The following is a 17,189-nucleotide window of genomic DNA, read 5'->3' as shown; positions in this document are numbered from 1 at the left end:
AGAGTTCTAAATAACGTAGCTACCAATTATGGATGGAATCCAAAAACAGAATGCTTGAGGGCTTTTTCTGCTTATTTGTTTTAAAATGTAGGTGATTATTTTTCACACATTTTCCTGATTTTAGCAGGCATACTGTGGGGTAATTTTTAAAAAAATATAATAAAGCCCATATACACACACATATACATACACATGTCTCTTACTGTGTACTAGACACTATTTTAAGAGTTTTACATAGATCAATTTAAAACCAACCCATTTTATTTTCTTTGAGATATTTTGGCTAATGTAGACTCATATTGTTGTTCATTTATCCTGTTTACCTTTACTAGTGTAATAAAATGGGGAAAACATTTACTGATAACTGTTACATTAAGCTGAGGAACTGTTCAACTGTCACCCATTCATTTAAACAGATTTTTGTTGTTGTTGATTTATTTTGTGAAATACTCTGTATGTTGTATGTTGAATATACCTTGCCAAAAACAAACTGCCTTTTCAAGTGTCTAGGTATTTGCTTTACATCAGAGCCACATCTTTTGATATCATCTCCCAGAGTTGAGGAATTTTATTGTGGGCTGCCATTAACTAGGTCTTCTCACAGACTGGTGCTGTTACGTAAGTGCTTTAGCAAAGCTCCCTATAAATTTGGGGAAGAATTGGAAAATGTATAGGCATTTATGATAGAACTTGGAATACTATGTCATTTGAGTAGAAATCCCGAAAGGCAAAGGAGGATGGCCAATGTTTTGTGAAAACAGGTAATGGGACCTGGTCTGGTTCCAAAGCCCTGGGCTCAGGTTCACATACTCCCATCCACTAGAGGCGACACTGACAGAGGCACTTAATCTCCCAGACCTCAGTCCTCATCTATAACATGTGAGGAGAGGGGATTAACTCAGTGATTTCCAGTCAGCAGGACTCGGAGCTCTGTAGCTCCACCACGGCACCACAGGGGTTGGCCCCAGGATAGGAGGGAAGTCCAGGGGGCTGGCATCCAGGCCCTCCACGCTGCTTCCACCAAAGCAACTTCCTTTCAACTGTTTAGATTACTTATTTATAACATACACTTGAAAGTGTATATAATTTCATTCATAGGACAGAATTCTACTTCTTAAAACAAAAAAAAGTAAAACCCTTGGGATTAGATTATTTCAGTGGTCCCTACTATCCCTAAAATGTGAGTAATTTAAATAACTAGAGAGCTAGGAAAGAAAAAGAGAAATTGACCATTGTCTTCAGCACGTAGCTGGTGTCTTGAGTATCTCGTATACAATGGTGGGAGACTAAGTCCGTCATTTATGACCTTTTAAGGGGTGAGGTATGCCATTTTATTTAATTTCATTATACCACAGCTGCCACCCACAAAGAGGAATGGCACAAGTTTCCTTGTTAAAAAGTGTTGAATTCTTTTGAGAATTTACATTATCTATTATTTTAGATAAATATCAGGACACATACAGTAACCCTGAAAAGGAGCACAGAATTACTAAGTGAGGTGCAGGAGCCAGAAACTAAATGCTTTCCTCTAAACCGCAGTCACTGATCCACCATGTTCTTCTGTCAGTGCTGCTGTGTCCAGCGCTGCTGTTACACCTGTCGCTGGATCTGAAGCCCTTGTTTCTGTAACCATCTCTCCATTGGCAGCTGGGATGCGTTATAATATGCATGAGACATTTGATAGTAAAAATTAAAAAAAAAAAAAACTGCTCATTTCTAAACCTGACCTCCCACCCTTCCTGTGAAGGGTCAAGGTGCTAGATGGGGGTGCTGCTTCCACACACCTGAACATGATTTTCCTTTCAAAAACAAATAAACGAACAACTTATCTGCTTCCTTGACTACCAGGAACCAGAATCAACATAAGAAAGTGTCAAACCTCCTTAAACAGCCAGACCACTAGTTGCAAAGACTGCAAAGGAAGTGGTACAAGACTGTCTTAGCAAAGAAACGTAGTCGTGATATATTACCCTGAGTGTGCCAGAGAAATTCAGTGTGGAAAAAAAACAAAACAGCAGGATTCTCCAGTTCTCATCCAGGCTGTCCTGCTTTTTTAAATGAGATCCCCTCCCCCCAATAATTGTATGTCATAAAGAGTTAGTATCAGCTCATTTAAAGAGCTAGAACCAGTCCAAGGAAAATACACAGGATGGCTGCCCTTTTCACCAAAAAAAATCTTTTCATTAACTAATGTTGATGGAAGCACATTTAGCCACAGCAACTTGCATGGCAGTTGAATTGCTGTTTGTATTGAACAGCAAACCAGAGAATAATAAAGCAAAACACAAACATGCCAGTGGTGAGCAAGGGAGCAGAGCAGCCCTTCAGCTTTTTCCATGGTGATCGTTTGTTCTCAGCTGGGAGGAGCAAACAGCAGGATGGCTCGTTATAACCAGGTGCACTCATCACACTCAGAGCATTATGTCACATCAACTGTCCGTAGGTCTCACCTGTATTCTCTCAGCCTGTGTCTGTTTGTGGTAAAGTAGTCACATCTCAGTGATGCCTGGTAGCCGTGTTTCATCAGCACAGGTTAATAACCCTGTTTATCATTCCAAACTCAAGTAGTTGAACAGTGCATCTAACAAGTGAGCCATTGCATACAGCAGTGATGTAGGCAGAGAAGGGGATTTGGGGAAACAAAGTCTACGTAAAGTCGCAAAGGTAGATAAGCAGTGGTTAGGGAGACAACGGATATAATGACACAAAGCCCATCGTCCGTGAACGCCTAGGGTTAAGTGAGAGGAATACAGATGTGTGCATTTAAAAAATAAACATCGTTTAAAGATGGGTACAATCAAGTACTGAGTGATACCAAGGAGAGCTCGATGTGCTGGATAGGGTAGGAAGACCGGAGAGCAAAGCTCTGGCTGAGGCACTCGCACTAACCAGGTCATCGCAGGCAAACCATTTGCCTTCTCTCAGCCTCATGTCTTCATCTGTTCGTTGCAGAATGAAACATTTCACTGTGGAATAGAAAGTACTTGCTAACTCAAAAGTTCTGCAAGTTTCTGCATAGAGATAAGAAGATTGGACAAATCACATTCCCAGAGACTTTTACAAATGACAGCCAGCCAACTAAAACTACTAAAGAAAAATGAAGTGCTAGAAGTTCAGAGTTAATGTGGGCCTCAGATAAGGGTTGGATCTTGTCCTCAACCAACTCTCTGTTTCTTGGCTTTGCTCTCTTCTTTACCAGCTTCACTGTGGCACAAGTTCCTTTGACTTAGTAGAAAATAGAGCCTTGGCATTGCCAGGCTAACAGAAGCTTGCAGCTGTGGAAGAGATTTTCTCCCAGTACCCATATTGCTTAGCTTGTATGCTCGGGGAGGTACAGTGCACTGACTGGCCAGCTTGGGTCAGGATCTGCTTTTGTGGCAGGAGAGGTTGTCCCCTTGATTGAAAGTTTCACAGGAATCATATGGAGAAGAACAACATGAAGTTCTAAAAGGGAAGGGATGTGGCATAGAGACAAAAAACAGATATCCACTTAGACCCTTGATATAAGCTGGGATGAGAGCCAGTAGTGGTGATCAGAAGGGGAGTTCTGTATTTTAAATATCAATTATAGGAGTTCTGTGATAGTGTTGTTCAGTCATTCAGAATTAAGCATTGCCACTGGTATCAGCTCTTGTTGGAAGAGCAGCATGGCCTTTATGTATTTAAGGAAAACTGAGAATGTAATTTTTAAATTATAATAATTCTATGACGTTCTGAGGGTAGACTGAACTTCTTTACATCTATATTTATCAAATGTGTTTTGAGTTTGGCTATATAAGAGATCCAATACCCATTATTTATCCAGTAAGTTTCAGCTAAGGCATTTGGTGTTTGCCATACCAAGTCGATTCTGGAGGAACAGAATCAGTTTTCTTTAATGGTTGATAGACCCCACTCTCCACCATTCCTGTTTCACTGTACCATTAAACAATGTAATTCATGACAAGGGCCCCAGCTCTGAGAATCTCCTAATGTCCAGAAGGAGTGGAGCAGAATGGCCATGTTCACATAGAGACTCAAATATCTCACAAATACTTATTTTTTCATTTGAAAAAATTTTAGTTGAAGTATAGTTGACATGCAATATTGTATTAGTTTCAAGTGTACAACATAGTGATTTGACATTTACATGCATTACAAATTTATCACTACAATAAGTCTAGTAACCATCTGTCATTGTACAAAGCTATTGCAGTATTATTGATAGTATTCACTATGCCATACATTATATCCTGTGACTTATTTATTTTATAACTGGAAGTTTGTGTCTCAGTCCCCTTAATCTATTTCACCTAACTCCGCCCACTCCTAGGGCAACTACCAGTTTGTTCTCTGTATCTATCAGTCTGTTTCTGTTCTATTTTGTTTGGATTTTTTTTTAAGATTCTACATATAAGAAAAATCATATAGTGTTTGTCTTTCTCTCTCTGAAATCACTTAGCATGATACCTTCTAGTTCTGTCCATATTATCGCAGATGGTAATTTTTCATTCTTTTTTATGGCTGAGTAATATTTCATTGTATATATGTACTACATCTTATTCATTCATTCATGGACACTTACTTTCTTATGCCATATACAAAAATAAACTCAAAATGGATTAATGACTTTCTAAGACCTAAAACCATAAGACTCCTAGAAGAAAATATACACAGTATTCTCTTTGACATCGGGCTTAGCAATATTTTTTGGCTCTGTCTCCTTAGGGAAGGGCAACAAAAGCAAAAATAAACAAATAGGACTACAGCAAACTGAAAGGTTTTGCACAGTAAAGGAAACCATGAGCAAAACAAAAAGGCCAACCTACTGTGTGGGAGAAGATACTTGCAAATGATATATCTGCTAAGGAGTTAACATCCAAATTATGTAAAGAGCTTGAACAACTCAATATTTTAAAAATCTGATTTTAAAAATGGGCAGAGGACCTGAATAGACATTTTTCCAAGGAAGACACACAGATGGTCAACATACACATAAAAAGATGCTCAACATCACTAATCATCAAGGAAATACAAATCAAAACCAAACACCTGTTAGAATAATGATCATCAAGAAGACAACAAAAAACAAATATTGGCAAGGACATGGAGAAAAGGGAACCCTAGTGTACTGTTGGTGGGAATGTAAATTGGTGCAGCCATTATGGAAAACAGTTTGGAGGTTCCTCAAAAAATTAAAAATAGAATTACCATATGAGTCAAAAATTCCACTTCTGGGTATTTATTTAAAGCAAATAAAAACACTAATTCAGAAAGATATATGCACCCCATGTTTATAATTATAACATTATTTATAATAGCCACGATATTGAAGCAACTTATATCTCACAAATATTGAAGAGAATTGTGCTGAAGACACAATTCCTGAAACCAGTTGGAGTGGGCATCTGTTGCTTTGGCACGTCTGATATCCATATGTCCTTCTTTTCTTAATAGTACCCTGATATTTGGAAACAGTCCTTCCTGTTCTTCATTTAACCCCTTTGAGATTATCAAAGTGCTTCATACTTTCCCCTGGCCAACCTGTAGGTGCAAGATCTAAGCTAGTCTCGTTAGCTCTTTTCTTTATTGAATTTCATCTTGAGTGGAGTACCACAAAGCGTCACCCAGGATAAAATGTCTATCAGTTCATGTTACCCACATCCCTCCCCACCCAGACCAGTTGCTGTTCTCTCCAGAGTCTGGATCTTCTTTTCTGTTATCTATTATTATTAGGTCTATTAGGTCTGTTGTATAGATTAGTTACTCTTATGTCCGTCTAATAAATTCTAAATGCTTGTTGTTCAGTTAGCAACTGGTTGCTATCAGTTAGAAAGTTCTGGGTACCAAAACATCCCCCAATTCCATTTATTCTATAGGTTATGATTCTGTGAGTTGGAATTGGTACTGGACTCAGCTCTGCAGTTTGTCTGGTCTGAATTGGGCTCCCACCTGAGTTATTTGTGATCATCTTTAGGTCAACTGGGCAGCTCTGCTTCTGGGCATTTGCTGCCTACTGTTTGGGGCAACCTACAGGGTTTCAGGGGTGGAAAGAGCCCTGGAACACGTGTCTCTTGTCCTGTGGCAGGCTGGCCTGGGCTTCCTATGGGAGTGACAGAGTTCCAAGCGGAAAAGTGAAAATGCATGAGGCCTCTTGAATCCTAGTGCAGATTGGCACAGAGTTGCTTCTGCTCTATTCTGTTTACCCAATCAAGTCAGGAGGCAAGCCTAGATGCAAGATATGTGGGACCTCTTGATGGCTACAATGTCACAATGCAAATGAGTAAGGATGCAGGGAGAGGAATGATTGAGGGCACTTAATCTACCACCCCCAAGTCGGTTTTGGTGCCAACCAAAACCCCTTTAAAAATATGCCCTAATACATTGGCATTGTCCTATAACTTTCTTGATATAACTCTGATTATAGGTGTTTGGGGAGACAACATCAGCCATGCACAGATACAGAGCAAAAACTAACTCTTACCCTTAATCCAGTACATTGTGTCTTTAAATTGCTTGCCAGTCCTCTGCATTTCTCTTAGCTATGCAGTCTCAAAGGGCCAGTGCCATCCATTATGTCATCTACCAGGTCTCCTGAAGTTTCAGGGTATTGCCTGTCCAATTATGACATAGACCAGTGTGGCTGGTAACCCACTATATGACTGCTTCCTGCTTCATCTGGAAGCACTTGCTAAAAACATCTGCATTTGCCTTTCTGGGGTGCATATTGAGTTTCTGTTTGTTGTGTTAGCCTTTTATGCAGCACAGCCTCTTGGTATGCTGTATCAATCACAGAATAAGACAAATGCTAATATTATTGTGCACTGCTGTAGGTATTTCTTGCCAGTTTTCAGCCAAGTTCTAACTCAGTCCAGCCCTCTTTAGGTTTGTGAGATCTAATAAGATCATAGCACAGGGTGGTATAGCTTCAGGCAGAAAACTCTGCTTGCCAAATACATTTCCCTCTACAGCAAGTTCATAAATTAATGTAGGACACGAGACACCATGGCTATATGCGTGCATTTAGACAGAACTCTCTTCAGTTGACTACCTTACCTTCCAGCCACTAATTTCTCTGAGATGGTGCCAGACTGTTGGTCAGATGTAACTTCAATGCTTCCCACCCTCTTAGTGTGAAATGATAATTAATATGACTTTACAGTTAAGGTGGTGTTCTCCTTCCATTAATAACACCCATTACACTCCAGGATGCTTTAATTTGGTTATAGAAATTGACTCTGGAGGTGGAACTTGGCTTGGGAGCTTATTTTAAGAGCAAATGGTTTGTTTTGTTTGTTTCTATTTTCTTCTTTCAAAAGAAAACCTTTTTTTTTTTTCCCAAGAAAATTTTGTATTGCTTTTGAGTTATATAAGCACTCAACCCAATTCCAGAAACATTGGTTTGATTTGGGACTTGTAATTGACTTGGTCTCATTTTCTGGTGTCTCCCCCAGACCTAGGGCCTCCCAGGGCTTCTCAGTTACCTTAGCTTTGGTGGAGTCCAGGTCTCTGCCACATCCCATCAGTCAGGACCAGAGGGCATCTCTTTTATGCTGCTTCTCACACTTAAACATCAAATTCTCTTTCCAGGCAACACTTTATGCAAGCTACTGACTGAATTGAGTTTGATAATAAGAGGCTATGCATTTTTACACTGTATTTTGATGGGTTTTTTACTTTCTTATTATAGATCTGCTGGAGGAGACTCACAGAAAAGATGAAGAAATGGAATCTCTGCAGGTAAATTCTCTATCTTTAGTTTATACCTTTGTTTTTACTCTCTTAGCCTTTATTTTTGTCACAATCAGACCCCTATGGCAAGTGGAGTTAAAAAAAAAACCTTCAAAACCCAAGTTGGACTTTGTGTCCTTTTAGCAGTCTTTGAGGACATTCATGATCTCTGAAAGCAGGAAGCCAACTCAGTCTCTGCTACTCTTGAAAGGAACCTTTATTCCTTGGTCTAGTTTAATAGGAACTACAGCATTAGAAAATGAAAGCAACATCTTTGCAAAGTCCTTTCCCCTCAAAACAGGGCTGATGAATGAGGATGAATTAATAGAATCTACATTCTCAAGTGAAAGTCAAAAGTATTCTGTATTCTGACTCCATCAATGTCATCTGCCAGTGACCAGCCAAGAATATTAACACATACATGGAGCTTAACATTTGCTTTGTATGCCTCTCAATTCACTATGGATTTATATACATTTCTTGGACTGGAAAATTGTGTTTGAAAGATTGCACTAGAACTTTAATTGACATTTCCATGGTATGTGCAACTGCTGTTAACTTGGCATCTGGCAGAAGCTCTCTCTCCCTTTTTTACATTGGGTTAACTTACAAACGGGTAACTCGAGTGTCTGTCTTTATTAGAGGAGACATAATCAGTTATACTCACATGACAGAACCAATTCACTTAACGTCACATTGGGGATTAAGAACAGTAAATACTTTGGACATTTAGAGTTCTTCCTGGGCCTGGAGCTGCAAGGCGGGGCTGGCGAGTGATATAATGAGCTGGCTTGAGTGCTTCACGAGTGAAGATGTTTGCTCCTGGTGAATGAAGAATGGGTTAAGCAAGGTCCAAAGAGCAAGGGAAATGTTCTGTAACTGGGGATTCTTCTATTTGATGGTGTATCTGTTAAGAGAAAATTGTATAATTGGTCTAAAAATGATAAAGAAGAGTGTAGTTCGATATACCTAATAAAAGTGGCATATGTTAGCCACAGTTTGTGTAGATTAAATCCTTTCAACATCTTGTGCTATATTCAGATATACAAAGAAAGAGCCTGGGTGGTCCATTCTGGGGCTAGGAAAAATCTCAAGTGTTGCTTGCCCTGTCTGTCTCTGAAAAATTAATATCAGCAATGTGTGTTGCTATAAAAAGCAAAGCGATATCCACTAATTGTGTATACTGAGAAGGTGATAAAGGCTTTTTGATGCATTTTGGTTATGCATTATGTTTGCCATTTGCCCCAGAATACCACATATAAGCATATTTATTGGGTACTTAGTACATATCTGGCCTTTTTAAATGGCAGTGTAAATCTTTTTGAGTTTATTTCTCTCACAATATGAATGTTGGAACCAGCAAGCCTGTTAAATTTGATAGCCTATGTTGCTTCTCAAATATTTATTAAGTACTGGTAGCATTTTCCATCAAAATGACCATTGAGTACGATAGAACGCACCAGCTGTGGACGTTTATACGTGTAGAGTATCCAGTATGATGTCCGGCAACAGTAGAGTTCAATGTTGGCAATACTAGCAGCCTATTAAGAACATAGAAGGAACTTATACCTCTCAGAGTGCAAGAGTGCAGAGACATATCACAGAAAGTCTTTCATTTTAAAGACCAGAGGAAAATCCATCAAAAAGTGTCAACATTCCTGAGTTTCCACGTTGAATTATAAATATTACAGGTAATAGTTTTGAGCAGACTGTTAAAGTATAGAAGTTGAAGTCCTACAATCATAAGATAGAACTTTGGGGAGAAAAAGACAAAACAGTTTGCCCCCGAAAATGATAGCACTAAGTACTGGAGATTGACAACTTTGAGTTTTAAGTCCTGGCCCTGCTTATGATTCACTGGGTAACCTTGAGTAACTCAATTAACTTTGCTGTGCCTGTTTTCTCATCTGTAATAGAAAGTCATAAAACTGTCTTCCAGAAGTGTTTAGTGTGGATTAGATTATCCCAGAAGGGGAGAGCTAAATATTTAATTCCAATTTACAGTGTGAGCAAATCCCTATGTATCCAAATTGGAGTCAATTTTATTTACTCATTATCATCCTACAATTATGTATAGCAGACATTCTGCATTTAATGTTATCCTCCTTAAGGGTATTTATCCCTAAACACTTCGAGTTTCCTGTAAGTAAAAGGTCCTCCATTTACTCCTTGTACAAATATTTATCGAGCACCAGTTCTGTGCAAGGCACCGTGCTGGGCAAGCTGCTTATACTAAACGGCTTGTTGCCCTTTGTGCCAGAATTAACGGAAAAGAATTTTAAGTATGGGTTTATTGTAAAAGATTTAAAGTGATATTAGAGGGGTTGTTTACATCATTGTGGGAACATATAGCAACACCTATGTTTGGTGGCGATAAGGCTAGTTTGGGTACAAGTGTAGAGGGTTGAAGGTGGGTAAGGTGAGCAGGGGTGGACTGGCAATCTAAGTAGGCATCCCAAAGGGAGCCAATATTTAAATGGTAACCAGGAGTTAGCATTGGTGGTTTTGCAGTAAAGATCAGAAAAGTTTTAGGCAGTGGAAGGGACATGACAAGGTCTGAGGTAAAAGAAAGCATCAGTTTCATGTTTAAGGAACTGAGAGGATGTCAGTTTGGTGGAATGTAGGGTCTGAGAGAGGAGAGGCGAGACAAGAGCTTGTAAGGTACATGGAGGTCTAAAGGAGTTGGGATTTTACCTGCAGTGTATGGGAAACCAGTAAAGGGTTTGAAACAAGAGAACAATATTGTCGCATTTTCACTTTAAATAAATAACTGGCCATGAAGTCTAAAATCATTCGGGGCAGGCAGTAATGAAACCAGGGAGACCAATTAAGCAAATGTTTGTGAGAATTTTGGCAAGAGATGATGATGACCTGGATTGGGTCACTGCAGGCAGTGTGAAGAGGAGGATGGTTTCTTAACACATTTTAGGATCTAAAAATGTAGGGAACTTTGAGATTGGTTGTTAGGAAGTAAATCGGAAGGAGTTAAGAATGACTCAGGTTTCTTGATGGAGCAACTTTGTAGATGGTTGTCCTACTCAATGAGATAAAGGAAAGTTGATTAGTTCAATTTATGACATTGTGAGTTTGGGTGCCTTGAAATATCCAGGTAGCAATGTCAAGAGGGGGATTCATGTACTGAACTGGACTTGCAGAACTTGGTGTCGTCAGATCTGGTCTCCATATCGTATAAATGATACTCAAAGTCATGAAAGTCATGGGAGCAATGAGAATTCCCAAGGGAAGTATGTAGCTTAAAGAAACAAAAACTTAAGCCAGAACCCTAGGGGACACTAACACTTAAGTAACTTAAGTAACAGTCTAGGAGTGAAAATCCTGTAAAGGAGGCTAAGACGTAAAGAAAATAAATTCTAGACGGCACAGTGTCATGCCGCTTAACAAAGACTATTTCAAGGAGAAAATAATCGGTGAAACTGAGTACATATTTTTTAAATCTTTGAATCCAAGGGATTTAGGTTTGAAAATAAAAATTTATTTTAAAATAATAATTTGTAATTTCCTATCATATCTATGTAACAAGTCATGCGTTTTTGCAGACATCCACTATGTATCATAGTAGGTACTCAGTAAATTTCTGTTGACTAAATAAATAAATGCCATCCTACTGGTCTCTTACTTACATAGCACATTTTCCTGCTTATCTCTAAGGTCTCCCCATTAAAAAAAAACCCACCATCCCTGTCTCAGAGTTCATTTTTGTTTAAAAATTGGGAGTGACTTCCAAGTTCTAGCATTCCTGTAAACACACACACACACACACACACACACACTTACACACACTTACACACACTTACACACACTTACACACACTTACACTGTCCCTCCTTCTCTCTGCCCTGCTCTGTTCTCCCTCCCTCCTTGAAGGTAGTATTGAAACAGAAGGTCAGTAAGTGAGTGATTTGGCATGAGTGGAAGGAATCTGCAGGGACAGAAAAGGATAAAATGGTGAGTTCGGGTTGGCAGCAGACAGGAGAGTGTTTCCAGTCTTCAGAAGAATCACAAATGATGGAGATGAGCATTTTTGACAGTGATTTTTACAATGCAGCTGGTAATTACCAAAAATTCTTCACTGAAACTTAACATTGTCTGGCTCTTTTGTGTGTGTATGTGTGTGTGACATTTGTTTGCAATTACATCATGTGCTGCTCTTCTTAAAAAATAAAGTGACTATAAATGTGTAGCGCAGTATCAGAGTCCTATTTGCATATGGGTTTGAGGTACATTCAAACAAGCAAATCCCTTCTTTAATCTGCTGGATCAGCCGAAACATTTTAAATAGGCACAAAAGGTAATCCGCTTTTCCTCAATGTAGCTGAAAACCATTCAGTAACTGACACCTGACTGTGATGGCTGACAGTGGTCGGTGTTGCTGTGTTTGTTTTTATTTTTTAAATGACCTGCCTAGTTCACCTTGCATCCAGTTCTTGCTTTTCGCCGGATCACTTTGTGAACCCCAGAATGCAAAGCACACCAAAAGAGTATCACACTTAGTTATGAAAAGCTTCAAAGTGCTCCCTGTAACGGTTACTTAATAGAGTAACTGGAAAATGCGTATGCCCCTCCTCTTTTCCCAATATCCCAGTTTACCATCATCTGATTTTTCATTTTATTTTAAATGAGATTAAAAATAGGTAATTGTCAACATGATTTTTCCTATTCACTTTCCTCTTTGACTAGGCCATCTTTAGGTCATTTTGAGACGGTATTCAAATCTAAAAATTGAGGACAACAATAATGCTGACTTCATAGAATTCTTAAGAGGATTAACTATGATAAGAAATGAATAAACCTTGATTCCTGGCAGGTCCTCAATAAAGGTGAATTCCACACATGGACTATTTATTTGCACCTACTTTGTGCCAGACATAATGCTGCATGCTGGTCATTTAAACAGTAAACATCTCTGCCTTCATGGAGGCCTTCCTTCAGGACCATCCCCCCCCAACTGCCTCCTCCCCTTCCTCCTCCTCCCCCCCTCCCCTTCCTCTTCTCTCTTCTTTTCTGCTCTCCTCCACTGGGCAACCATGATTTTCAATTCAGATATTAGCCAAATTATGCTAAAGGAAGTATTAGGATAACTATTAAATATAGTGAAAAAAGTAAAAATGTTACAATGTGGCAATAATAAAATTGACTCTGTGGGCTTCACGTGAATATCAATCTCATTTTTTAAGAGGAAAAAGGGACCATTTTAATTATAGGATCTATGATCTAAATGTCATAAGTATTTTTAGACACCTTCTTCAGTATCAATACATTCATGAGAAATGAGCTGAATCCTTCATTTAAAAGTTGTAAAAATTTGAGTTTGTGTATTTTAAAGAAATAATGTATTTTTTCTGAAACTTTTCAGAAGCTATGCCCCAGAAGGACATTAAGTGGCATTATTGTTATTTTTCATACGACTCATAATTATATATAATTTCTTTCCTAGATAGCTTTTAAAAATAGTCTGAGATCTTCCATTTCAATAATTTGACTTATTTTTTAGAAATAGTTTGGGATGGGAGGGGCAGGTGTTTGATTTTGTTTTTGTCATTTAAATAGTGCTTAGGCAAAAGCATTGAAAATGAGCTGGGAGGAGAAGATAATCTTTTCCTCAGTCATTACTTCATTTCACCTACTTACAGAGTAGCCTATGGCAGTGTGGTGTTTTGAAGAAAAAAATGGAGCTTGCATTTCTTTTGGAACAAATCTAATAAATATTAATATGGGTGTATTATAATATGGAAAAGAATTCCAGTGTAGAGTTGGCAGTCACATCGTTGGAAATAAACTGGGCAAGGAAAACCACCAAAGACAGAAAACTGACATGGGTGAATGAACCGCCCTGGCAGAGGCTGACAGTATAGAACATTAACATCTCAGTAGCTCCAGTAGATGGCCAGTCCTCCTAGTAAAACACCAGGTGACAAGCTGGGCTAGGGACAGACCAACTGGATAATTTCTGCAGTTTTGCTGTCAGTCATTTCTGCCTGACTGTAGAATGCCCAAACCTGAATTCTCAAACTACATACTGGTTTGGGGATTTTAAAGACTGTGAGTAGAAAGCAGGGATGGGGCAGCTAAGAGCCCCTGAGTTCCTTTGGAGGGGAAAGTGGGGGTAAAGTGGGGGTGAAGTGGGATGCTTCGTTCTAACAGTGGATCACCAGAAGAGTTGACGGACTGGTAAAAAATTCTTAAATTTCCCCAGAAATTCTGATTTCCCTGGGAGATACTAAAGTACATTTTTAGAAGTCCCAGCTTGAATAAATTGACTATTTAAGGCTTTATTAAACTGGAAGGTAAATCCAGCATCCTGCTCATCCTGCGGATGACTCCTGAGAGCTCTGATGGAACTTCTGTAATTCCAGAAACCAAAGTGTAATGCACACCTACTGTTCTTTCCAAGATGCATTCCTCAAAATGTAGGTAGATCGCTGTGTATCTCTATTTCTTTTTCTGATGTATGATTAAAAACTAAGTGTCCTAAACAATGACTTAAAAAAAACAAAACACGGATGAACATGGAGGATGGAGGGTTGGGCAACACTTTGACCCTTGCAGGGCGAGGCAACTTAGTGGCTCATTAAAATCCCTATTTTCTCAAAAGGTGAAGAGGCTTACCAAGCCTTAAACTTAGTATGAGGTCTCAACAGAGATAAAATGTTGGCAGGGTCAAGCAGGGTCTCAGCCAATTAGATTTGCGCACTTCAATTTACTACATCAGGAGACCTCAGGAGAGCAGAGAAGCAAGCTCAGTAAAATAGATTCCACTTGAAATTTTAGTGATCATTAAATTTTATCACCCTATTTTACCTGAAATTTGCAACTTAATTTTCATTCCAAATTTGTGACAGAATAAAACTGGAAAATAGAATACCTGAGATTGAAGTAGTCTTGTGTCTGAGTATATGGAAGTTGATTGACTAGATCATTTTCTTTGGGGAATAAAATAAATAAAACCACGCCTGGTTCTGTTTATCCAAAGTGATGCAGAGCACAAGTCTTCAGGATTCAGCAGCCTCCTTGAATCAAGCTTCTTAAAAAGCTTCTTAAAAGCAGATGCTGTTTGGAAACATTTAAAAAATGCAAAGACAAAGTGTAACCTTTGAACTCAAAAGCCCAAATTTTACCCTGTGACAGGATGTTTACTAAGAAACTTGGTAGTGAACGTGAACTGAGTATGTGTTACAGATTTTATCAGTTGTTCCCACAAGCGGGAGGAGGGGATTTATTTTATCTGTCTCCATACACCATCTCCTTTGCTTTTGACACCGTAAAAAGTCACACTTCCGGAAAACATCCCTTGGTGCCTTTGTCAGAGTCCAAGCTCTGGGCTCCTTGGGCATTGGGCCTGATGTAAAGAGCTGCTTACATTTTCTTGTGAAAAATGAAAACCATCTAAATATGTTATGATGTTTTGCAGCATTGAGCTTGCTTGGGAGTTTGTAATCATGTTTCCAGAGTCAGCTGTCACCGTCCAATTTGGGGCGATTGCATTTGGGTTGCAGTTAAAGTGATCACGTCAAGACCATGCTTCATAATGCATGTCTGCTTGTTCTTCTCATATCACCTCCCTAGATCGGCCTCAGACTTTGGACAGATAACCGTATGTCTTAGTCCGTTCGGGCTTCTGTAACAAAAATACCATAGATTGAGTGACTCAAACTAGAAGCATTTCTTTCTCACAGTTGTGAAGGCTGGGAAAAATAAGATTCACTGTCTGCATTCAGTATTTGTGTTGGCAGATTCAGATTCGGTGTCTGGCCTGCTTCCTGGTTCCTAGCAGGCAGAGAGCAGAGAGCGCCCTGGTGTCTCTTTTATAAGGGCCTCCATCCTTATGACTTAATCACCCCCAAAGGCCCCACCTCATAATGTCATGACATTGGGGATTAGAATTTCAACCTATGAATTTTGGGGAGACACACACATGTAGGTCATAACACTGTGTTTTCTGTTTTGTCTTTCATCTCCTGATAACCGTGACAGTTGTGAAAAGCAATATTCTAAGTAATGACTGTGATGTACAACAGATTTGGAAACAGACGCTCAGCAATAATATATTTCCGATTCAAACAGTTTCCATTGACTCATAAAACAAAAATCTGAGGTCCTGAGTATTAATAGGAGATCACTGAAAGAAACTATAGTTCTGTCCCTTAAGGGCTATCTCCCGTTCCCACCTGTCTGATTTTCCAAGACAAAAAGAAGCAGAGGATTTCCCCAGTCTGGGACCCTGAAAACTCACTAATGTTTTGTTTCAATCTATTAACAAAAGTTTATTTAGCATTTGCTAATTCCTATCAAGATTGTGATAAATCGACCCCAAAGGGAGATGGTCTATATATTAAAGGAGAAAAAAAAAGTCACCTTCTGACTTATTAATGAATGAGATCAATAGCTACTAAGCAATTCTTTGTGTCATACACTGTGCTAAAACTTCTAAATACATGTCATTTATTCCTTGCAACAGTTCTGTATGATGGATACTTTAATTCTCATTTTCCAAGTAAAAAAGCTGAAGCCCATAGCTTGCTCAGCCAGTAAGTGGCAGGGTTAGTACTTGTGTTAGAATTTGTTTGTCTTCTATGCCACTGTACTTAAATGCCTCATGAGCTTATGGAGAACAGAATTTCTATACTTTTTATCTTTGTTTAGATTCCTGACATTTTTTTTCCTTTACATTTCTTCCATTTTTTTTTTCCTACAAGAATGATTTGTTAGCAGCCAAAATACTAACGACCCCCTACTTCCTTAAGAAAAAAAGACTAAGAAACTGGAAAAGTTTTGAGAAAGTGCATTAAATAAGTCAGGAGACTCTGAGGTCGTAATGTTAATGAAACTTCTTCTTGCCTCTTTATAAACCCTTAGCCTCCAAGCTTTCATGACTGTGGTGACTAGACAGTGTTATATCTATATTTGTCTGTTGGCAGATTTTAATTCCTGGTGCAAGAGGTTGAACAATCCAGTAATAATCTTGAGCACTTCTAGGAAGAAAGGATCATTTTTCCTTTTCAATTCTGCACCTTTTCTTTTTGCTTATTCATCATGTTTTAAATAAACAGACTGAAGAAAGTTGTTATTAAAGCCCTCCTTAGGCTTCTTCAATTTCAGTTTTAAACCAGGTTCAAAATACTCTGGCAAAAATAAAAGAGAACACTGAAAACATTTGCATAAATTTTAAATTGTGCAAAAAGTGATAAAACTAAAATGAGCTGAAAGAATGACTAATAAGCATCTCCTCATATTTTTGTCTTTTTATCATAATCAGTGATTATTTTGGTTTTAAAGAATTAATTCTGAAGTACATTCCTTTTCCAGAGTATCTGCATTACGCTTACTATTGTAAGTTTACGTTCAGTGTTTACTTTTCAAAGTGTGAAGCTTATTAGCATGCTAATAAATAACATTTAATGCCTGTTAACAATATTTCCATATTTGTTCATAAAATGAAATAGAAAAATATTACCTACAAG

At 38.6% G+C, this 17,189-nt stretch overlaps 1 protein-coding gene across 7 annotated transcripts in view; it reads left to right on the top strand.

The window, feature by feature from the left end:
* The window catches only part of CEP128 (centrosomal protein 128), a 357,186-nt gene that overhangs the window by 277,075 nt on the left and 62,922 nt on the right, over positions 1-17,189 (top strand). For all 7 annotated transcript variants that reach the window (XM_032482452.1, XM_032482451.1, XM_032482457.1 and 4 more), the window contains one exon: positions 7,670-7,719. In XM_032482452.1, coding sequence (XP_032338343.1) covers positions 7,670-7,719 — 50 coding nt within the window. The remainder of the gene's footprint in view (positions 1-7,669; positions 7,720-17,189) is intronic.

Source organism: Camelus ferus, chromosome 6 (genome assembly GCF_009834535.1).
Source record: "Camelus ferus isolate YT-003-E chromosome 6, BCGSAC_Cfer_1.0, whole genome shotgun sequence".
Lineage (NCBI taxonomy): Eukaryota > Metazoa > Chordata > Mammalia > Artiodactyla > Camelidae > Camelus > Camelus ferus.
The sequence above is the reverse complement of the archived record's forward strand: the minus strand, read 5'-3'. Positions and strand labels throughout refer to the sequence as shown.